This window comes from Cottoperca gobio, chromosome 20 (genome assembly GCF_900634415.1).
Source record: "Cottoperca gobio chromosome 20, fCotGob3.1, whole genome shotgun sequence".
Lineage (NCBI taxonomy): Eukaryota > Metazoa > Chordata > Actinopteri > Perciformes > Bovichtidae > Cottoperca > Cottoperca gobio.
In genome coordinates this window covers 1,466,793-1,490,043 of record NC_041374.1, presented here as the reverse complement: position 1 = coordinate 1,490,043, position 23,251 = coordinate 1,466,793, and the positions used below count along the sequence as shown (strand labels likewise).

General features: G+C 43.8%; 3 protein-coding genes and 1 long non-coding RNA gene across 5 annotated transcripts in view; 3 read left to right on the top strand and 1 right to left on the bottom strand.

Moving 5' to 3' along the window:
• LOC115025435 (vasoactive intestinal polypeptide receptor 2-like) overlaps positions 1–943 on the top strand; it is an 8,613-nt gene extending 7,670 nt beyond the window's left edge. The window contains exon 4 of the mRNA XM_029457678.1: positions 845–943. Within this exon, the coding sequence (XP_029313538.1) occupies positions 845–933 (89 nt within the window). The 3' untranslated portion in view covers positions 934–943. The remainder of the gene's footprint in view (positions 1–844) is intronic.
• Positions 944–2,885: 1,942 nt separating this feature from the next.
• Positions 2,886–4,305, bottom strand: LOC115025497 (A-agglutinin anchorage subunit-like). 2 transcript variants are annotated; one of them, XM_029457794.1, is made up of 4 exons: positions 4,140–4,305; positions 3,945–4,053; positions 3,743–3,817; positions 2,886–3,626 (listed from the first exon to the last, which is right to left on the bottom strand). In XM_029457794.1, the coding sequence occupies exons 1-4, from the start codon at positions 4,216–4,218 to the stop codon at positions 3,194–3,196; spliced, it is 696 nt and encodes a 231-aa protein (XP_029313654.1). In that variant the 5' UTR covers positions 4,219–4,305; the 3' UTR covers positions 2,886–3,193. The 2 variants fall into 2 exon arrangements, with proteins under 2 accessions (XP_029313654.1, XP_029313655.1); XM_029457795.1 differs by having other exon boundaries at positions 3,945–4,050.
• On the top strand, positions 4,297–13,911 carry LOC115025499 (uncharacterized). Its single transcript, XR_003834208.1, has 3 exons — positions 4,297–4,371; positions 11,483–11,555; positions 12,287–13,911. It is a non-coding gene; the product is annotated as an uncharacterized LOC115025499 (long non-coding RNA).
• Positions 13,912–16,245: 2,334 nt separating this feature from the next.
• On the top strand, positions 16,246–22,887 carry msl2b (MSL complex subunit 2b). Its single transcript, XM_029458112.1, has 3 exons — positions 16,246–17,077; positions 19,037–20,406; positions 21,148–22,887. The coding sequence occupies exons 1-3, from the start codon at positions 16,936–16,938 to the stop codon at positions 21,445–21,447; spliced, it is 1,812 nt and encodes a 603-aa protein (XP_029313972.1). The 5' UTR covers positions 16,246–16,935; the 3' UTR covers positions 21,448–22,887.
• Positions 22,888–23,251: the final 364 nt, after the last annotated feature.

The window sequence follows — 23,251 nt, the reverse complement described above, 5'->3', positions numbered from 1 at the left end:
CCCCGCTCCTCTACCTCCCCGCTCCTCCACCTCCCCGCTCCTCCACCTCCCTGCTCCTCCACCTCCCTGCTCCTCTACCTCCCTGCTCCTCCACCTCCCTGCTCCTCCACCTCCCCGCTCCTCCCTCTACACCTCCCCGCTCCTCCACCCTCCCTGCTCCTCCACCTCCCTGCTCCTCCACCTCCCTGCTCCTCTACCTCCCTGCTCCTCCACCTCCCTGCTCCTCTACCTCCCCGCTCCACCACCTCCCCGCTCCTCCACCTCCCTGCTCCTCTACCTCCCTGCTCCTCCACCTCCCTGCTCCTCCACCTCCCTGCTCCTCTACCTCCCCGCTCCTCCACCTCCCTGCTCCTCTACCTCCCCGCTCCACCACCTCCCCGCTCCTCCACCTCCCTGCTCCTCTACCTCCCTGCTCCTCCACCTCCCCGCTCCTCCACCTCCCTGCTCTCCTCCACCTCCCTGCTCCTCCACCTCCCTGCTCCTCCACCTCCCTCAGAGCGGGTGCCCTCTCTGTGTGTGTGTTGAGCCCTCCGGGCCACCGTCCTCGTCTGTTGAGTTCAGCTCAGTTAAGTGAACAAAGTGTCCGCCGGCCAGCGGCCTCATTAACAAACACGCCGCCGAAGCACAAATCAAGTGTGTTTACAATACGACGAGCTGCTGCCAACAGCTGAGCACCTCCAGGATGGCCGACCTTTCCCGGGACGCCGCTGTACTTCATTTATACTGAGATGCAATAAGTTCATCAGACATGCAGTGAAATACAGTTACATCACACCCCCTCTACATTATTCTAATTATTATTATTTAGCGAACTGTTAAATTAGTGTTTGTGCGTGTGTCTCAGGTAACCTCAGCAGGAACTGTACAGAGGGCAGGCTGGTCCGACGTCTATCCCGTCATCACCATCGCCTGCTGGTCCAACAACACAGATGAACCCAGCGAGGTGAGCTCGGTGGGTGACCACGTGTGTGTGACCACGTGTGTGTGACCACGTGTGTGTGCAGTAGATCCTCTTATCTGAGCTGCGTTTCCAGTTTTATCTCCACTTTATGTCTGATTGTGCAACTTTGGCTGATACAATAAGTTGGAAGCTGCTTTAATTTACATCTCAAGTCCCAGTTCTATAATCAGTAGCCGCGGGGGAGTCACTGATTTACTCTACAGGTCCGGCAACTTTGTAATCATTGCACCAAATATCACCTTCCTCTCCTACGAACATCCAGTTCTCCGTTCCTTTATGTGGGAAGTCATCAGGAGACTACAGGACCTGTAAAACACCTTCTCACAAGTCAACTAATTATTGAATGCTCCTCCACCTCCCTGCTCCTCCACCTCCCTGCTCCTCCACCTCCCTGCTCCTCCACCTCCCTGCTCCTCCACCTCCCTGCTCCTCCACCTCCCTGCTCCTCCACCTCCCTGCTCCTCCACCTCTCTGCTCCACCACCTCCCTGCTCCTCCACCTCCCTGCTCCTCTACCTCCCTGCTCCTCTACCCCTCTCCCTCTCCCCACCTCCCTGCTCCTCTACCTCCCTGCTCCTCTACCTCCCTGCTCCTCCACCTCCCTGCTCCTCCACCTCCCTGCTCCTCCACCTCCCTGCTCCTCCACCTCCCTGCTCCTCCACCTCCCTGCTCCTCCACCTCCCTGCTCCTCCACCTCCCTGCTCCTCCACCTCCCTGCTCCTCCACCTCCCTGCTCCTCCACCTCCCCGCTCCTCCACCTCCCTGCTCCTCCACCTCCCCGCTCCTCCACCTCCCCGCTCCTCCACCTCCCCGCTCCTCTACCTCCCCGCTCCTCCACCTCCCCGCTCCTCCACCTCCCTGCTCCTCCACCTCCCTGCTCCTCCACCTCCCCGCTCCTCTACCTCCCCGCTCCTCCACCTCCCTGCTCCTCTACCTCCCGCAAAATCATAACAGCTGGCCGGTCTGACTTATTAAGGGTCAGAAAAGAGGAAGTCTCTGCTTGTTATAATTGGTAGTAACCACATCCTCCCGTCTCCCGGCTGTCACCATGCCTGGCTACACAGCTCTGAGAGTGGCTCACGGGTCACATGGTTTCCAGTATAGAGAAAATAAATGCTTTGGCTGTGACTCGACAAACTGATGTCAGCAATGATTAGAAGGAAACATGTGAAACCCCCACAACGGTACAACAAGTCATACAGAGAGAGAGGTGGAGACGAACCAAGCAGAGCTAAACAATTCTCAGTCATCCCTCTAGATATCTAGACATTTAAAAATCAAAGGAAGCAGTACTTTGAAAACCTCCCAGTAAGAATGCATCTCATGTGCAGGTCATTAGAAGAAGAATATATTCCAACATTTAGTTATGACCTACTCGACCTCAACATCGAGACGTCTTTTCATTACAGAATCTATCTGGGCTTTTGTGCAGTCATGTAAATGATTCATCAATTCTGCTGCCACGTAGGGAGTCCCGTGCCGTCTTTTGAGTTTCAAACTGTGTTTTGAACAACAGGAAAATGGCTCAATTTCTTCTACCACTTCTTCTTTTGTTTGATATGCAACAAAATAGGGCACGACAGCCATGATCTGCCACAGAGTTGGGTTGAATGGGTAGATACATTTGACTGATCAGATGCTGCTCTTGATCTCTTCAAGCTGAGGCCGAGGATTGTTTAAAACCAACAATTTAATGCAAAGTATTTACAGTATATTTGGGGTTAGGAAAACGTCTGCATAGTGTGAATGGAAGACTCTGCTGTCATTGTGCAGCGTTTATTGTTCCAACCACAGCTGCCACATGTTTCATATTTTATCCTTCACTGCGGAAAACTCTTCAGCCTTTATAAATTCTGAGAGCTTCTGGCTTTTGCAGAGAAATAAGTCGTCTAAGAGGTAAATAAACAGAAACACTGGAAGCAGGATCACATGTGCAATATTTATTTGTTACATGTATAGTTCAACAACAAGTTTTTAAATATATAAATAGCTCTAAATATTTTCTCATGGACTTATCGTAAAATTGTATACATTAACTTGTAAACATTGATGAATACACTTGGTAATAAATACATGAATACTTCTATAAGTCCATTAAATTAATAAATAATTTCAGGGCATTGGACGAAACTAAATATTCAACATAATAATTTAACATCATACTGTTCAAGAGCTATTTCAGACATCGATTTGTATCAGACGCCATAATCGTGAACACATTCAGTCTTTGTTATCATTGGCTGGAGGTGGAGGAGACGCTACTCGTTGCTGTTTCCGAAAAGGTTTCACCAGCAGGCATCTCAGATGTGGAGGGGATGGAGGAAGGAGAAAGAGAGGATGAGGATGGAAGAGTGGAGGGTGAGGAAGGAAGAGTGGAGGGTGAGGAAGGAGAAAGAGAGGATGAGGATGGAAGAGTGGAGGGTGAGGAAGGAGAAAGAGAGGGTGAGGAAGGAAGAGTGGTGGATGAGGAAGGAAGAGTGGAGGGTGAGGAAGGAGAAAGAGAGGATGAGGAAGGAAGAGTGGTGGATGAGGAAGGAAGAGTGGTGGATGAGGAAGGAAGAGTGGAGGATGAGGAAGTGAAGGCAGTGGATGTGATGATGGAGAGAAGGGAGGGAGTAGATGAAGGGATCATAGACAAAGCTATGGACTGAGCTTTTGCTGCTTTCCTGTGAGAAAGATAATAGAAGACAAAAGTATTTGAGACAACAAGTTTGGGATTGAAGGATTGAATGAACGAGTATAAAGACACGAATATATAAATGAATGCTAATAATAAACTCACATGAATGCAACTATCTTGCGGCGAACCCAGGGAGCGTTCACCTGACTGCAGAAAAGTCCTGACTTTGTTTGAAAGCTGCAGAAATGATGAACAAAAAAAACCAGTTAAAAAAAGACGGGAGCATTTTTTAACACGTTAATAATGAACTTATTAAATATGTTCTTTTTTAACACGTACATACAGAATTGCTCTTTGTACTTACATGACAGCGGTGACACACGGAGGGTTTGCTGCCTGCGGCAGGAACCCGATGATTGGTTCTGTTATCTCCACACTGTTCACTCTCGTACAGCAGGATGCCAGCTTCTCTGCTAATGGAAACACAAGAGGTCATTTAAAATGTCTCACAGGATTAACAGCCGTCTGTACCATCTTGTACTTTCTGCCTTAATCTTACCTGCCAATCCAGACTGAGCCGCAGCCACCAGGACGATGACGACCAGCGCTCTTTTGAGCATGCTTCCACCGTTTTCCATCTTCAAAAAAGGAAGATAGATATGAGATTAAATGGATAAATACTTAATGAAGTTGTCTCTGTTGCTCTTTCTTCTCCAGAGATCTTGGTGAACTGACAAACGTCTGGAGACCTCCGATACTTAAGGCCTGGAAAAGCAGAAGCGGTACCTCCGGTTAGTCATCTTCCTACTTTTCTTTTTCTCTCCTCTCTGATTCGCTGATTTACGGGGATTTCCACGTTTACCAGCACTTTCATCACAGCGTCTAGTTTGGAAAATTCAAGTCACGGATTTTCCTGACTATCTGATAGCGGGGGTGATAGGAATCCCTCACAGGCCGAAGGTCATCCTCACGTCGCAATGCATTCCAGTGAATCAGAGACATGTCTCTGATTTCTACTTCTACTTGTTGTTGTGCTCGTTGGTCTCTGGGACTCCCGACACAATTAATTCCTGTTTTGTGTCCAACAACTAATTTAGAACGAGAAGGCAATCAGAGGACGACACGTGTTGTTCATGCAGCCCCTGGAAAGGTTCAAACAAAAAGACATCCCGTGTGGCTTTTCCTGTTTTCTTATTCAACACACCTCCCGTGTGCTTGTTGCAGATTCGTCCACTACAGGGAAATATTTGCTTTCAAGGTTTTACGCTTGGCTGAAGTGGGAAAGTTGTATCAGCAGAAACAAAATGTGATAAAGTGCCTTTGAAACTTCTTTCCTCCGCTCTTCGGAAAAGCAGCAATTGTGTCACATAGTTCGGTAGTTAGTTTATATTGTTAGTGTAATTTAAGAATGGGATTAAATCTAAAATAGTGAGACAGAAGAAGAAATATGTATATGTATGACTTCTGTAAATCTACGACGCAGAGCAGGAAATGCAAACACCCAGATCTTCGTCTGCTTTCGCACCTCTCTTAAAAACAACGACGTGACAGACATTTACTGAAACATGTGCACGCAAACCTGCACTGATGTGCTTCTCGTTGAACCAACGTGAAAAGAGGACAAAGCAGAAGCTTTCACTTTCAATTTAATTTGTTCTGGTAAGATCTAAAAGTAAAAGCATCTTTGTGTACGCTGTTTTACTCAACAACAAAACTTAAGTGTCCGAAAGCCTCGCTAGTAGCGAGAGGTCATTCTCTTGCTTTAGCCAAACTTCTTCCAGCAAGCGTCTGCCCGACTCTGAACAAACTCTTAAAGGGGAGTTATTGTTTGTTGTGTTTGGTGTTTCAGAAAAGCAGCTGGATAGTTGGTGTGAGCGGCCATCACCCTGCTGACCAGAGCTTCTTATTTGTGCGTGACGTCCAACAGTCAGTGAGTCATTTGCACCTCTCGTCGCCTTTCCTTTCCCAGATATTTAGAATAAACCGTCACCATCATCACCTCCATAGAAGGTGTTGGGACTTCATGTGATTTTGGTGACAGGACCTTTCTGAGAAATAAGTGTGGGGGGAGGGGCATGTTTGTGGTGTTGCACGTACTAAAGCTAAGCACTGTGGTAAACTAGTGTCTATGCAAGTGTGCACACATTATGTTATCCTGAAGAACAAACATATTCTTGTGGAAGCAGCTTTTACTTTCAAAGATTCAGAGAAATTGTATTTGCTGGGATGATTCTCATTTTAAAATCAGAAGCCCTGTTTTACCTGGGACAGTATAAAGGTTGTCTCTACACTGATGCACTGAGAGACTACAACTGTGCCTTTTATATTTTCAGTATGAAAAATATTTTGGGTTTAATTTGCAGCTAAGCAGACAGAAACATTCTGAGGCAACGAGTCGAGTGTCTTAAGATACAATCAGTAAGAAGATCAAAATAAACTTAACTTCCTTCCTACTTTCCTTTTTCCCTAGTTCTCATTCTGCTTTGCAACACGGGACGTTTTTCACAGGGCTTTATATTTACCATGGATTCTTTCTTACTGAGACTTTCCGAAAGCAAATTGTAGCCTAAGATTAATTTCTCAATCCATGTTTTAATCTCAAAGATCTCAAAGATGTTAGTTTTGTGTCAGCAAAGAGCTGATAACAGAGAAGGAGTTGCATTTTTCAAATTGTGTCCTTTCTAAATGACGTGTTCTTACATCAATATTAAGTACGACTATTTATATTATGCTTTAACCTTCTCTTACATTCAATTCATGACATGTTTGAGATGAGCAGCGTGGAAGGAATGTGGAGCCTTCATGTGGACACAAAGGAATGCAGAGGTCAATTCATATTTACTGATTCTTTAAAATATATATACACCTGCTTTATTTTAGAGGCTAGAAGGGCGACATATTCTGCTGTAGTTATTCCACTTCTCAAGCTTTTCTTTCCTCTTTCCAACAGCTGACATCCTCGCATGAAATCATAAACCACTTCCCCCTCAGTGCAGCATGAATGACCGTATGTCTGGCAAAACTTTGAGATACCAAACTGATTGCAAATATCAGAAAGAGCCTTTTTAACTGTATACGTAAACCATTTTATAATTGTATGAAGTTGCTATGAAACATTCTTTATTGATCTCAGTAGTTTGCATGTAAGAAATAAGAAGCATTACGAGTGGCTTGCATATTTACCCCCCCCCCCCGCCCGCCGTTGCAAAATGTATATAACGGAAACACTCATTGCAAGACGTGGTTTTACATCAATGTATGAATTTACGCCGGTGGCTAAAACAAAGCTAGCTAACGCTTCGGCTAACATTAGTTGAATGTAGCTAACGTGGCTAGCTGTGTAGCTCATGGAAGAAACTACCGACACAAAATGAACATTCCTCCTTCAATCTGAAGATTAGGCGGCTTTAATTAGGCCAGTTTGATCATGTTCTCCTTACATTGCGTTACATATTTTCAAACATTAATACTCATACAACCAGAATGATAAATATAGATACTGTGGAAAATGTGTGACTTCATGGTTTCCACACGCCAGAAAGAACTATATTTCCTTGTAACTGCTCAACTACTTCCTGCCCCCCCTCCAATATCTGCTTTAAGCTGTACAAAATGTGGAAAAGGGGAAGTAATTATGCCACATCCGACGGAGTTTCGGGAGGATGACTGGGTCATGTGCCACACTAATCATACCCGCTTCACAGAGGTTAGCGCTGATATCAGCATTTTGTGTCTCACTCATACTTTCACTGTCATGGTCATCCCAGGATGTGATGGAACGATGGTCATTTTGTCGCAACATGTCAGCAAATCACTAAAACAACCAGACTTACTGTCTGCAGCAGGTTGAAATATGAAAGTAGCTTCTGGATGTGGTCAGTAGTTAAGCTTCCAGAGCAAATAAAACTGTACACATCAGCAGGTTTCACATTTAACAGTGCTGCTGGTTATACATATTTATATCTTTATACAAAGATTTGCCTCTGCTTGACAGTTTGACAAAAAACGTCCGAACTCAAGACCCACGTTTTCTCAGAGCTCCCATATCACATGGTCTTTATCAGCGCATGGGGACCATGTGATACAATTGTAAGCTACCTGTAAGTGTACCTCGTGTTGGGATTGTTAGCAAACTACATCCTTAACTTTTAGATAGAATACGTGAGTTGGGAATTCTTATCATTTTATTCCTAACTTTTGTTTTTATTATAGATAAAATGAGACTTGAAACCTCGAGTTTGACATTTTGGCCGTCGCTATCTCAGAGTTTTCTGTTGCCAGAAGTGAACATATGTGGATGAGAGGGTGGAGGAGCGAGGTCAGGCGGGGCAAGGCACCGTTAGCATAGCAAAAGTTACCAGCTAATGCTAGTGCTAGCTGCTAAACATGCTTAAAACAATACCATACAGCCCAATGCAGAACAGTGCCGTGGTAACAAGACTTAAAACAGATTGAAACCGTGAACTCTTTAAGGGAAACATTTACTAAGCTAATAAATCAATTGAGAAGTAAAGTAGGTTTCTTATAGACTTCTATACAATCGCTCCCTGCTGGCCATTAGAACAAATGCAGGTTTCATGCACTTCTGCGTTGGACCCGGCTACTTCTGACTACAGACGTCTGAGACCAAAGTAGCGCTACACATCTTGACCATGTGCACGGCACTCACTCCATTCAAGCCAGGATTTAAACGACGAGTTTATATATGACATAAGTATTCTTTGGAGCCGTGTTTGAGTCTCTTTTATCTCTGATGAATCACGATGTCACCGACAGTGTCCAGTCACTCATGACTGTAATCTGTGATCATTCATAATAAGGTTCTTAAGAAATGTCTGACCTCATGTTGAGAGGTCAAGTTTGGATTTTGTCTTTCACTTCAGTAGGATTTTAGTTATTTTATTTGAACAAATGAAATTAAATAAAAACACCTTTTTATCTTTATCAATTTATTTACTTATGTATTTATATATTTTTTGTGAACACCTGAAATATCTTTAGTCTGGGCCTGAGATGTCGTTTATGTTCCTGCTGCTGACATGTTTGTGTAAAATAAATCAGTATTCATTCACTTTTTAATTTTATTTATTTGTCAATGCCAAAACGTCAAAGTCTTGCGTGTTTCCCTCGCTGTCAGTTCTCTTCAGTATACACACCAGCAGTCTGGCAGTGATGGTAATTCCAGTTTATCTCGACTTTGTCGCCATCAAGTGGGGAAGATTAAACCTGCGGCCAATTTGTCCAAATTTTATAAAGAAAAAGGTTCATCAGGAAATGTTACACCAACTTGTTGTCTCAGCTTAAGACAGAATGCATGCTGGGATACCATTTAACCGAGGCTGGAGTACCAACTGGGACCTCCTGGACCCCAGGGGCACCAAATGTCCCAATTTCACTGCAAGTCAATAGTTTGTTTGGGAATAACAGCTGTTTTTTGTGTAGCGCTGTGTTAAGATATTAAACTGTTTAAAGTCAGTAAAATGCAGATTATATCATGACTCAAACAAACAAACCTTAATATGAAGCAACTACTTTTTTAAGTATCACTACGTGGGCTCTCTTCCTCTTTCGCGTTGCGTCATCCGTCCTTTCACCATGACACGGTGTTCCTGTGGCGTTGACTTGCCACAAAGTGTATTTGAATCAACATAATACTCGTATCATGCTGTAGCAATCATGAAGCAATGACTTTCTCAGGTGCCCGCTTTCGACCGGCAGATGGGAACACATGCACACACAACGCAACTGACGGACTATAACTATGGATACACAGACTGGAGTGACATTTTATATTGCTTCACATTGCACAGTGTCTACCTTTTCTTTCTTTCTACTTGTAATGAACCTGGAAGAGCCTCATCATTCTGTGTATACAGATGGTCTAACTTGAAAACATCAAATTGAGCCAGAAACTGTCGGTGCAAACGCATTTGGATAAAAACCTGCAGACACTGATTTATTTGTCCACTTGGGGGCAGCGCAGACGAGCTGTGAACGCAACACTGACACGTTCATATGATGAACAGTTGCTGATTTACCGGCTGCAGAGCATTTGTTTTTATCTCCTTGCACAAATCCACATTTTATTTTAACTAAATAAGAAGCAACCGCTGTTAAAAATGAATTATAAACAATGTTTTATTCTGTCAAAAGCTTTAGTAATTCATAAAATGACACCATTGACAGTCCCAGTACACACAGGCGGAGCAGGATGTGGTCCCTGAGGTCCAGACAGCCAAGAATAACCTTCACTGACCGATCTCACAATTACTCATAGATGTGTTTACTGCACAGAAACCCCCATTCATGCATCGTTTTTGCTATTCCAGATTATATTAATCCAGGACTTCAAATCTTTTCCTCAGTTTTTGCGAGATTTCTGGAACACACTTTATTTCCCCCGTGGTGTGAGTGAGAGAGGACATTAATTAGTTACTTTGCAAATTTAAATGAATGATACAAATACAAGATCTGAGTTCTTCTTCCACGTGTGATGATTTCAACCAGAAGAACAGTTTGTTTTCAGGATTAAGAGTGCAGCGAAGGAAGTCGAGGAGAAAAGCTTTGCAGAGGTCGTCGGTGAGGTGTGCGGGTCTCCGGCGGTACGTCTCAACTAGTTTGATGTTTGCTGACTTTAAGAAGAGATGAAAGTGTTTCAGATGTGCGTTTTCAAAGCTCGCTGCACGATGGTGTTCACAGCCGTGTCGCTTTTTCTGTTCATGGCACCGCTGGATTCACTCGATGGGACAATGACGTCGAATGTTTGCACAGCAGCGTAGCTGTATATATGGATCCACTGTACCAGACACGCACAAGTTCAGTAAGTTCAGTTCAAGCGTGACACACTGTTACACACCGCGAGAATATGATCCAAGATGCATCAAGATAACATCAAAACTGCACAATGACAAAATAATGATCAAATCAATAGTAACGATCCCTTTAGGCAGACACGCCGTACACAAGAGCCGTGCCTGCTGATGCCGAGAAGAGCATCACAGCAGCCAGGCTGAGCGGACAGATCCAGCTAACGGAGGGAGTCATCCACATCTTCAAACGCCGCACGGCAACAAAATGAGAGTCTGGATCTGCAAAGTGCTTCTTTATTCAGATGCTGCTCAACTCGCCAAAGTGTGACGCTGAGTGAACCAGGGAGGCGAGATGTGATAAACTGCAGCTTCACACTAAATGAGGAACCATTGTGTCATGCGCAGTGTTTCTGCAGACACTCACACCCAGGAGCTTGTGGAGTCTGTGGATTATTTCCATATTTGTTCAGGTTTGTTGTGTAATGAAACGAGTTCTCCAGCAGAATAATACTTTCAACTTCATCATCATTAAAAGCCCATGTTTGTTTGTCTGCAGGATTTAAACTACAGAGAAGCTACTGGCCCAATGTTCTTTTTTGAACCTGCTCCATTACAACCCTTCCAGTCTGCTTTGAAAGAAATGTGACTCTGAGTCAGCACACACACACACACACACACACACACACACACACACACACACACACACACACACACACACACACACACATCTATACCTACATGTAGAAAAACAAGAGTCCCATTTTAAATCCGTTTAACATGATTTATTTTTGGTTCCAGGTTTAAAAACAAACAGCTCTGACTTTACTGTCCTTAACTTTACAAAATAATGCCACACAATTCAGTTTTTATAGCAGTATAAAGTTAAATACAAAAATAACTTAAATAGATATTTACGTTAAATAATAAATAGTAAATTAGCAGAAAATGTTCAGAGTAGCTGCTTTGCTTTTCTTCTTCCAGGACTTCTTTTAAAACGTCAAATCAGGAGGACAGACGAGCTTTTCCTGAGAGGGGAGGGAGAAGAAGAATGTACAATTAGACCAAATTGACTCTTTGATCTGTTTGTTTATAGTTTCTTCCACTTGTCTTCCCGACCGACCGACCAGGGCGCTGCTCTGACGCGACCAGCAGCTTCACACATGTGGGTCAGTACTTATTATGCTCATGTCAACGTGCTCGTGACTGATTGTAGAAGTGTGATTCTCACCGTCCTTATCTTCTCTTGTAGCCACTCAGCATCTGGTTTGATGCACGATCGACCCCTCCTGTTTAGAATCCTGGAAAAAGAGGCACAAAACAATTTAGACAGTTTCCCACCTGAAGGGTCGGTCGTTTGGCCCTTTTGTTCTAGATCGTGAGGATGAAGCCATCGAGTTGTTACCTGATGTACCGTCATCAGATTTAACACTTACAGGAAGGCGTGCTCGCAGTCCTGTCGTGGTTTCTGTTCAAAACATTTTTTGATTTTCCAGATCCTGTCGGAGGTTAGGTTCCTACAGCAGTCGACAGTCAGACCGGAGGCACGCCCTGCAACACACACACACACACACACACACACACACACACACACACACACACACACACACACACACACACACACACACAAGAGAGGAAACACTCATTATTCAGCATTACATCTCTAGTGTCAAGTCATCATTATAGAGAGGCTGTTAAATAGCACCACAGGCTAATAATAATAATAATAATAATAATAATAATAACAGGATAATCCAAAACCCAAAGATATTAAGTTCGTTACCATATCATCAGGTTTCAGAACATTTGGTGTTTTTGCTTTAACAAACAACAAATAGTTTTCTGTCAATTGACTCTTTAACAAATGAACTAATCATTTAATCCTGGTGCATGCACACAGATCACATGAAGCGGAGGACGTTCAATCAGGAGTTCAGTTTTACCTTGTGATGCAGAGAAGAGCATCACCAGAGCCAGGGTGAGCACACAGGTCCAACGGCAGACAGAGAGACTGGTCCACATCTTCAAATCTTCAAATCTGGATCTCCGCTTTAATCTGCTTTGTTATTCAGTTCAACTCTCCAGAGCCTAATGATGAATGAACCAGAGAGTCGGGATCTTATACCCTCCAGTTCCACGCAAAAAGAGGAACAATTGCTGTCATGCACATGTTCCTGTAATGGAAATAATCATCATGCTGCAGTGATGACAAGACGGGACAGAAACTCACGCTCAAAGACGCTGGTAGAGTGTGTCTGTCGTGTCCATATTTGTTCAGGTTGTGTGGCGTTGTAGTGGCACTCATCATCTCACTGCTTCCTGACATTCACCTGAACTGCACATGATTATAAACACAAGGACACAACAGTTCAGCCTCCCAGTTCAACCTGTTCCTGAGATATCTACAACGCTCGGTGTCTCAGGTGAGAGCACCCCCCCCCCCACATACTGTTTAATAAGGTTTATAACACCACATACTGTTTAATAAGGTTTATAACACCACATACTGTTTAATAAGGTTTATAACACCACATACTGTTTACTTTATGAAGCCTATAAAGTGCAAGACATGACCTTGGTTTATATAGTAGCTTTCTACTTTTGAACCTAGCTGATAGGAGTTAAGAAGTTAAATAAAGATAAATAAATGTGAAGCTTTTTGAGTAATCCAAACGTAATCCATTACAAATCAGCCGGGTTTGACTTCTGTGTGCTTCCTCATGTCGCAGTCGCTGCAGGGTGTAACTTAACATTCGCAAAACACACCATCCTGACAGGAAACAAGTCACTTTCTAATGTATTTATCTTTTTAAAGAATGTGTCGAAAGGGGCATGATGATGAAACAAAGATGAGATTTGTTACTGAAATAAGAAAAGGTTCTTCTGCCACATAGTAAATAACGTGTGCTTTGTTTGTCCCCGGTGCATAAGCGACATAATACCACATTTACTACTGTCGAACGTTTTGCTGCTGAGTCATGCAGGATGTAGAGTGCCATCTATTAAGACATATTCACTAAAGGCCATGAGGTCATACAATTAATTACGTGGAGTATTTCAGTGGGCGGGACATTTATTACAACTCAACTTTACTTGGTATTTTATGTGAGCAAGAAAAGGGGAAACCCAAACTCATGAGCCTGTTCAGAGATGCACTCTCAAACCAACTATATTTAAACTTCCATTGTTACCGTAATAACTTAAAGACAGTCATAGCGGCGTGAGACGCTTCTGAGAGGAGGAATTACTCACATGCATGCAATGCAGCTGCAGCCCAAATGTTTAAAGTACATTTCTGTGCCTTTGAATTATTTTACAGCGTGTGACCAAATAGTTTCCATTCAAAGGTCCACTTACAGTCATAGTTTCCTGAGCTTTTAACAGCTTCTCACCGTCTTTATTAGCTGACAGTGGATTTATAATACGTGTTTCTATGATGATCACAATTGTTATTATATCAAATATAATATATGTGTTTTATTTGTACTGTAATATATTTTAACTGTAGAAAAGTGTTGGTTTTATGACATCATAAACACATCTTGGACAACTCGTTATTTGAGTTTAAAATCCTATATTTTTAATATAAATAATAAATATTCATATTTACAGTATGGTTGGTCGCAAGAAACGTGACAAAAAATTAAAGCACTATTAAAATACGTGCTTACATATATTTGTTATTGAATTAATTAGATAAAATCCTCAAAAGCTTGGATTGTATCGATCCTGACGTTTCATATCTCTCATCATTGAACTGAAACGCTTCAAAGACTTTGCTGCAAAATCTAATGAATCAACTTCAGTGTAATTAAATGAAACAAGATTAGTAGGAATGTTGTTGAATGTAGGATAACTAACGATTATTTTCAATATCAATGAGTTCTCTGATTGGTCGATTAATCATTTACAGTGATGTCTTCAATTTACTTAAAGATATTTAATTTACTGTCATATATGACAAAGAACAGCAGCCGATCCTCCAATTTAAGAAGCTGAAACCAGAACGATTAATCGATGATCATAATAATTGATGAATAATTCTCTGAGTCATTTAGAAATTGTCTAATTGTTTCTGCTCTAATTGAATGCAAACAAACCCCATATAGCTGATAAAGTTATATTTTTACCCTCACAGTGGAAAGTCCCTGCTGGTCAGCAGCCTCAAGTGTCCGTGTGGGAACATACTCATTGCAAACAAAGAATCATAAGAATGAGGAAGAGGAGGTCAGGGCGAGGCTTCCTCGTTGATAGATAGTATTGGTGTGTTTGCATCATCAAGTGTGTCACCCTTCTTATCAGTACGTCTCTGCGAGGATGTTGGTTAGTAACTATTTTTACCGATAAACAGAAATTGCTAAAGGCATCCATGACAGCTCTTTTTTCCCTTCTGTATTTCTCCTGCTTGTTGTCAGACAGCACCTCGCAGCGCTTTCATCTTTGAACTGCACAATGTTCTCGCAACACATTCAAACATACTGCGATAAACGGCTGTCGCTACCACTAAAGACCTAAAGTTATATTTGCAATTTGAAGGTACTACTTTTGAGATATTTAGATTTCTTCTACTCCATAGTGGAATCACATTTAGCTGCTTCAGTGTCAGGGCTCTGGTATTGTACTGAAACACTCGGACATAATAATGTTATAAGTAACACTATGCCAATTCAAACGTCTGCTGTGAAAGAGGCCTGTTGAAATACTCAGACGCAGCAACATGACACACATACAGTAATGAAGCTTTATTCATTCTTGTGGAGTTACGTATGCCAAATAAATCATAATATTTATGCACCAGTAACAACTGGGAGTAAGTCATCAGCTGCAGATAGCAGTGAGTAAGGAATTTCTTTGTATTACATATTCAGAAATGTCACTATTGCGTAACAGTACAACAAAAAGGTAGTTAAACTGACTTACAATAATTTTATCAACAGTGATTATAAACACACGCAGGATAGCTGTGTTTATAAAATATTAATGACTTTATGTCTGTGTAACATGCATTAGTTTAATAGGATGAAGTGTGCTTTCCTTTATTTGAACAATTGTATTGAGTTTATACAAACGTGTACAAAAACGTGCGACAACCAAGAAAAAAACAATTAAGCAAATACATATGGCACATAAATATGATATTGTAGATGTGCATTTATGTATTTATTCATTCATTATTTGGCCCAGTAGTGTTTCAAAATGATGTTCTAAGTCAGTTGTGTACTGGCGTATTTTAGGATTTTTTTGTGAATCACTAGTTCCCACTATGGGTTTTTAAATTGACCGCGTTACGTGTGTTCTCGCGAGATCTGAGCAACAGCGCCCCCTTGATTGTGTGTGGAAAAGCGACAGGAGATATGAGCAATACTCCGCGGCTAACGATAGCAAGGTACACAAATAGGGATTTATTTCACTTTCACTTGACACTCTGGGGGTCTATCAAAAGCTGCAGGAGCACATAACTGTGTCTAAACCCTCGGTTTTCCTGTTACATTCCCACCGAGGCAAGCAGCGAGAACGAGAGACTCCCACTAATCCCGAGAAGAGGGGAAGCGGCCTTCTTTTGTAGCCGGCTTCCCGGTGCAGCTCAGGCGGATAGCACTGTCACCACAGCCCGGGGCTTCCGCTGCTTTATTTTTCTTTACACCAAGAGAAGCGTCGGAGCTATGATATTATTTTTGTTTTAATAACCACAACATCTCCACGAGCTAGTTCCCTTCACATTGACGTGCTGCTGTCGGTATTTCTCGCCCAAGAGGAGCATCTGAAGCCGGGGGGGCCTGTGTTGTTTGAATCTCCGCGAACAATAACAGAACCATAACGAGCCTGCTGGGGCTGCACTGCCGAGCGGACCCAGGAGCCACGGAGCCACGGAGCCTCGGTGTGACATAATAAATGCTTTGTGTGACACCAGCTCTGGACCGACGTGAGAGCACGGGACGAGCATGCATGTGGACTATGGAAATATTGGGGGAGACCACTGCAAACCGGAGCACTTTGTCACGAAAGCCCCTGTTTGAATCTCGGGGTGTCTGCTGCTAGCTAACCAGCTGTAAGTAACGTTAAAAGGCCACTGACGGAAGAAAGAGCGCCACACGATGCTTTGTGTAATCATAACTCACGGACTGTACGGAGACAAGCCGAATCGACTGGGATAAACCGACGTGTATATGCATACCCGGCCTGCTTGTGGATGCATTTATAATCGTGCCGACCAAAAGCAGCAGTACTTTCACAGCTGGGACATCACTTTGAGAATGGATTGCATTTGATTTGGGATGAGTAACCTCGATTGCGCCCTGCGCAGACTGCTATATATGTTGGATTTACCGACTGGGAATTGAAGCCGTGTTATCCATCTATGCGCTCTTCAAAGCCACCAGACTTCATTGACAAAAACTGTAATTTTACCGCACAGAGCACGGGAGTTGCTGGTCTACTGCTGCCTCCATCGGTTACTTTGTTTGTGTTATTGTGCGACTTTGGGGTTTTAACGTATTAATACATCTTAACGGACCGGACCGGACTGGAGCCCCGGGACAGGCAGCTGAGATGAACCCGGTGAATGCGACTTCTCTCTACGTGTCCGCGAGCCGATCGGTGCTGCAGTGCGACCCCCGAGACCCCCGGGCCCTGGCGGAGCTCTGCAAGTTGCTGCCGTTTTTCCGCCAATCTCTGTCCTGCTTGGTCTGTGGTAAGTGTGTGGGTTTTATTCTTTTTATTTTAATGTGGTAGTATCATTTGTAACGGGGTGTTTTTGGATAGGTGTTCGGTAACGCGCGTTGTTGTCAGCTGTGCTGGCAGTGGTTGCGAGCCTTTAAATAATGCTGCTTTCAGGTACAGTCGGACATTTCTGAATCGGCACTACTGATGACAAGAGATCAGCAGTGTGAAGTAAACAAGTACTTTTACTGATATGCTGTACTTAAGTTTAGTTAAAGGTATTTGTACTTAACTTGTATATTTACATTTATATAGGACTATCTTGTACCTTTTACATGTATATGGTAATCATAGTTATTAATTGCTTGTCTGTTAATATTTAAAATACAAGACATGTTTGTGCAAAAGTAATAATTACGATAATATTAAGATAACACCTGATCACAGATCACCTGTTTCAATATAGCTAAAAAGTTATTTATGTAGGAAAACCAAGGCAAATAAAAGTACGGAAAATGGAATAAATTAAACATTAGAACTTGGAAGTAAGATTGGTTTTTAGAAGTGATGGAAAATATGTTGCTCAATCTGTTTTGTTAAACAGCAATTGACCCACCAGCCTTAATTATAGTACAGGTTACCTAATATATAAGGACTAACATTAAAATGCTGCTTTAATGTAATGCATCATCAATAATATAACCCATATCCCAGTGGAATATGAATAAAACATCCTGAACTTTACTTTTGATATACATATCAATGACTATTTGATGTACATATTGCTATGTTTACTTAAGTAAAATGTCTGCTAACACCGTCCACCACTGTTGTTAAGCAATGAACTATGAATCATAACATATTCACTTAAATTCATGTCAAGTCGTGTTTCTGAACTATGAAAGCACAGTCTCCGATGCGCGTTGAACGCATCATAATTCTCAGCAACACCCATCATGACACACCCCCCTCTGAGTGCTGTTTGGTAGCATCGGGGCGTTTCTCTGTTTATCGTGGTGAATAACAGTCCTGCCACACACTGTATATTATACACCTCATCTCTTTCATACCCTTGTCATCCTCAATCACACAACAAAGTAAAATATATGCACACAAATAAAAGAAGTGTAGCACTTTTACAGTGTCTACACACAACGTGACATATTAGTGGCTGTAACAGTCAAATAAAACAGGCTGTAACTCAAGCCACAGATCGTTTTACGTTTTTCTGCTCGCCAGGCTGTAAATAAACCTCATGTTTGATTTATTTTCGATGGTATATTTAATGCATGGTTTTCACTGCTCATACATAATGCAGTTTAACCACAGTGAGTGCATATACAGGGAATGTCTCCCGGGGTAAAGGAGACATTTGTTTTGCTGTGATTACAACAGCAGCTTTATTACACTCACAGATAACTCTTCCACTATTTTAATAAATCAATATGAAATGAGTCCATACATTGTGTTAAATATAGATTTTATGCAAATACATTGGAATCATCAGTCACGCCGTGTAGAGTGTGTACCGTTGGTTGTTTCTTCATGAATGGACCTTCATACTTTTTTCCCCCCCCCTATCTGCAGCTGCACTCCCTAGCGACCAGCGTTGTTAAGGAAGCTCCTCTCAAAGAGCGGTTGTCATCCAGTCTGGCAAGTTGCCAGGCACCGCTCAGGTTTACAAATACACATCAGTTTACGAAGCAAAAAAAACCACAACAAATGAGGAAGCAGTTGTTTGTAAAGCCCAAACCTTCTTCAGCTACACTCACGCTTTAAAGCCAGCGCACTAATTTATCAGATTGTGGGTTTGTTTAGACATTTATGTGACATATTTGTTGGTTAGATAAGCTGTCAAGCTGTGTTGCTTTATCTGGTTCCTGTGAAAACCTGTGAATTAATCATCAGTGTGAGCTGCTCTGCTCTGTTCCTGGGAAATGTGCGATGCATTAATGTTTTCTACATTTGCTCTTTCTCTTGTGATCTTCAGGTAACCTGCTGCAGGACCCCATCGCTCCCACCGACTCATCATGTCAGCACTACGTCTGTCGAGGCTGTAGAGGTCAGAGGATGCAGCTGAAGCCGTCCTGTAGTTGGTGTAAGGACTATTCCCGCTTTGAGGAAAACAGGCAGCTCTCCTTGCTTGTCCACTGTTACAGGAAGCTCTGTCTCTACATCACCCAGTCGCCGCTCGCCCCGCACATAGCCAGCGCCGCCAGTGACTCGCCGGACCTCCAGGCCATCCTCAACGAGGGCCTCACGTTGGCTGAGAGCGAGCCAGAGACGGAGGACATTTCAGATTCACTCAGCCTGTCGCAGAAGGCCTCCACCTCCAATGTGGTCCAGCCTGATGAAGCTCCTCCTACGAAGGAGCTCAAGGTGGAGGAGCCGAGCCCCGTCAGTGTTAACGGGCTGCATGATTGTAACGGTCTGGTCAGTTCGGACTCTCTGCAACCCATCACCATAGAAACAGGTGGAGGTGTCGCAAAGCAGGAGAGCTTTTCGGAAGAGATTCCTGTGTGTGTGAGCGTCACAGGGGGGCCGGTGCTCTGTGAAATCAGCACTTTCGGGGATGAGCTGAAACATGGCGGGGGGCCATTGTTGTTGAGTGTTGAGGAGGTGCTCAGGACTCTGGAGACAGACACTGAGCCTGATCCCATCCCCCAGCTGGACTGCCCCCCCTCTGTACCTCAGTCCAGCCTCAACAGACCTCACTGTCCAGCCGGCCCTGACTCCTCCCGCCTTATCCCTTGCCTCCCCCGAGGAAACAGCCCTCGCCCCCTCCAACCTCACCCACAGCCCTCACTGCAGCCTCCCCCTCAACCCTCCATAGTCATCCCCCATGTCCCCCCTCGGTACCATCGCAAGCGCTCCCGCTCAGAAAGCGACAGCGAGAAGGTGCAGCCCCTCCCCATCTCCAGCCTCTTACAAGGACCTCCCCTCGGTGCCAACAGCTCACCCCATCACCCTTACCCCGGTGCCACCACCAAACAGGAGCCTAAGTTTCCTGCAATCACGCCCCACCCGCACCTGGCCCCGGTGCCGAATGGTGGTCCCCCGAAGGTGGGCAAGACTGTGCTCATTACCAACAAGGTGCTGAAAAAGACAGTTGAGCACCACGGGGTCCCCAAGAAGGCTTACACCAAAGCCAGACAAGGGACCCCCAAGCCCCGTACACAACCCCGTGACAGAGTACCCCCACACCCCCATGCTCACCCCTTGACACACCCACCCAGCCCCTCGAAGCCACTGTATAAAAAGCCTGTGGAGAAGAAGGGCTGCAAGTGTGGCCGAGCCACACAGAACCCCTCGGTGTTGACCTGTAGGGGGCAGCGCTGCCCCTGCTACTCCAACCGCAAGGTGAGAACAATACTGAAGCTGCTTCCCCCCCCCCCCCCCACACTGTCTGCTGTGTTGCTGATGGCCCAGTCAGAACCACTGAAGTTTGGTAATACTTAATCGATCTTAATGGCTAACAACATATATATAGTACAAAGTGAATTTCCACCTCGGGGCTCATGAAAGTTAACAGATTGCTTGTGTTTGTTTACTTTGCTCGATAGTTTTATGACTCATTTGTTTCTGTGGGAGTTTCATGCAGGGGGGGTGGAATATTGTTGACACAGTCATAAAGAGCTTTGGCTATTAGGGAAGTTAGACCTCTATAGAAGTAGTTCCCAAACTTTTAAAAGCTATTTAGTTCTCTGAAACTGAAACGTGCACATACATTTGATAAATAGCGTTTAGTTTATTTAATGACGGAGCACCTGTCAATGTGACGGCGTGGGGCTCTGTTGGGGGGGGGCGCAGCGCCCCTCCATGACAGTGGTAGGGGAAACACTGATGTGTAGGTCTTGTTCAAACACTTTGGTTTTGTGGAGTTTGAACCAGAACCATTCTTTTTGACAAAATTAGCCAACTCAAGGTCCGTTAACTCGCTTGTTCTGGAGCTTTTAACCATCTCACATGGTCCTCATCAGTATTCTGATCTTTCATGGGACTGTGCAAACTACCTCAAAAACTCCTCTTTCATTTTGACTTGACGGTTCAGTCTTGAACGTTGAAACGACGTTTAATGTTATTAATTCTGGTTTGTTTTAGGCGTGTCTGGACTGTATCTGCCGCGGCTGCCAGAACTCCTACATGGCCAACGGAGAGAAGAAGCTGGAAGCCTTTGCCGTGCCGGAGAAAGCTCTGGAACAGACTCGTCTCACGCTAGGCATCAATCTCACCAGTATCACCGCAGCGGCGCTCCGTAGCCCGGCAACGAGCTCTCCCGGCAACACCCTTCTCAACGTCACCACAGCTACAGGGGCGCCCGTCACGGCCAGCTTCTTATCGGGGGCGGGGCACGACAACAGAGGCTTTGAGGATTCACTGGAGATGCGGTTTGACTGCTGAGGTCTCGCCTCTCCTCTGGTCAGTCGTTACGCACATTCCCCGCCCCGCCAGCTGGGCGTTATCCATCCGGGCGTGAACAAGGCAGCTACAGTGACGGGCGATGGCGAGGGTCACCGGCTGAAGCTGAGGAGTCGTCCTCCATCCATCGGCCAAACCTGCACCGTGCTCGTGGTCTTGCGTACAGATGCAGTGTGAAAGAGGAGGTGTAGTGTTACTGTGTGCGCAGAGATGACCTTACAGTGGGGAGAGTTTATTTTTAGTTTTCTTCTCTACTATGGGTCACGTGTAGAGCATGTTGTGTCGCTAAGTTGGGAGTGTCGACCGTGGTGTGTGTGTATGTGTGTGTGTGTGTGTGTGTGCGAGCATGTGAGTGTGTATGTGTGAGGGGAAGGCTTTGGTTTGGAGATTAAACTTATTAGTAGGAACGGCGACATCGTCAGAGACTGGTGTAATTTATATAGAAATAACTTTTTGTACGTGGAGGAATCCGTTTCCATTGAAGAAGACATTTTATGATATATTTTATAAGTTACATTCACAACCGATGGAAGACGGTGCAGGAGCAGACCTGCTTTCAACCAGAATATTTTCACACGGGTAAAAAGGTAGATTGTGTTTTGTCTATTCTGCTAGGCCACTAAAATAAAAAGAGAGACTCTTGAAGAACAACCTGAACATGACTGCTATAAAGTTAAATTGACATTAATACGTTTTTTGATATCTTTTCGCGTCAAGAACCAGGATGTGAATTTAACACCACCAGCCAAATGTAAGTTTCAGTTTTGTCTGTTGAATGTTTATACTCTGTGAGTCACTGTCAGACACCCAAACATTATTCTAAAATGTTGTTGTATACTAAAAAACATATGAAACTGGTGAAATGGTTATTTTTGGAGTCAACCAACCATTGTGGCTGGTGGAGGACAGGACCTCCCTGGTTTGCTGTTAGATACGTCGGCGATGCGAGTTATCCTGTTTAATCATTTGTGTGTTCTTGTATTAAGCACTTTTCCCATGTTTCCACACTGGCCACATCTTTAAAGCACCACATCTGTGTTTGTGTTTAAAACTCTGGTTGATCGCAGGCTCGGCACATTGTTATTCACAGGTGTTTGGTCTGGAAGCGACACACATGCTGCTAAATACCACAGAGGACACGAGAAGGACGGCACACCTGTTCCCCCCTCATCTTTTATTAATTTCTTTTTCTTTTTAATAAGTTGCGTTAATAACATTTGCAGTATTTATTGGACGTCTCCAAGCGTAGGTTGCCTGTCGAGCGTCGATTCAGTCTGGACTGTTTCTGTCTCGGTTAAGTTGCCGTCTCCTGCTTAGTGTTTGTCTCCAAGTGCTTTTTTTGTTCTCCCTCGGGGCATTTCAATACCTGTAATATAACTGTAACATATTTCCACAGAAAAGAAAGAAAATCAAAAACTTAAACACGTGTCGAGTGGTTCTTTTTGTTTCCCTCTGAAGCTGCAGTGAAATGTCAGGTAACTTCTAACACGCCAAAGAAAGAGGCTTTTATTATGTCCACCTCTCTCAACAAGTGTTTCCAAGAGATGTTATACGAGCTGCACACATGACGTAGATGAGATGAAAGGCCGTTTGGGGTTTGATTTCTTCTCAATGTCAGGCTTTTACAGGCAGATCTTTTACTTTGATCTCTTGATTTTGGCAAACGTCAGCGCAGGACATCCTGCTTTAATCATCTCGTGTTATCTTGTGTGTGAGGTTGTTATTATTGCTCATGTACATTTTAGATCATTGATTTGAAACTAAATAAATAGCAATAATACTGTTG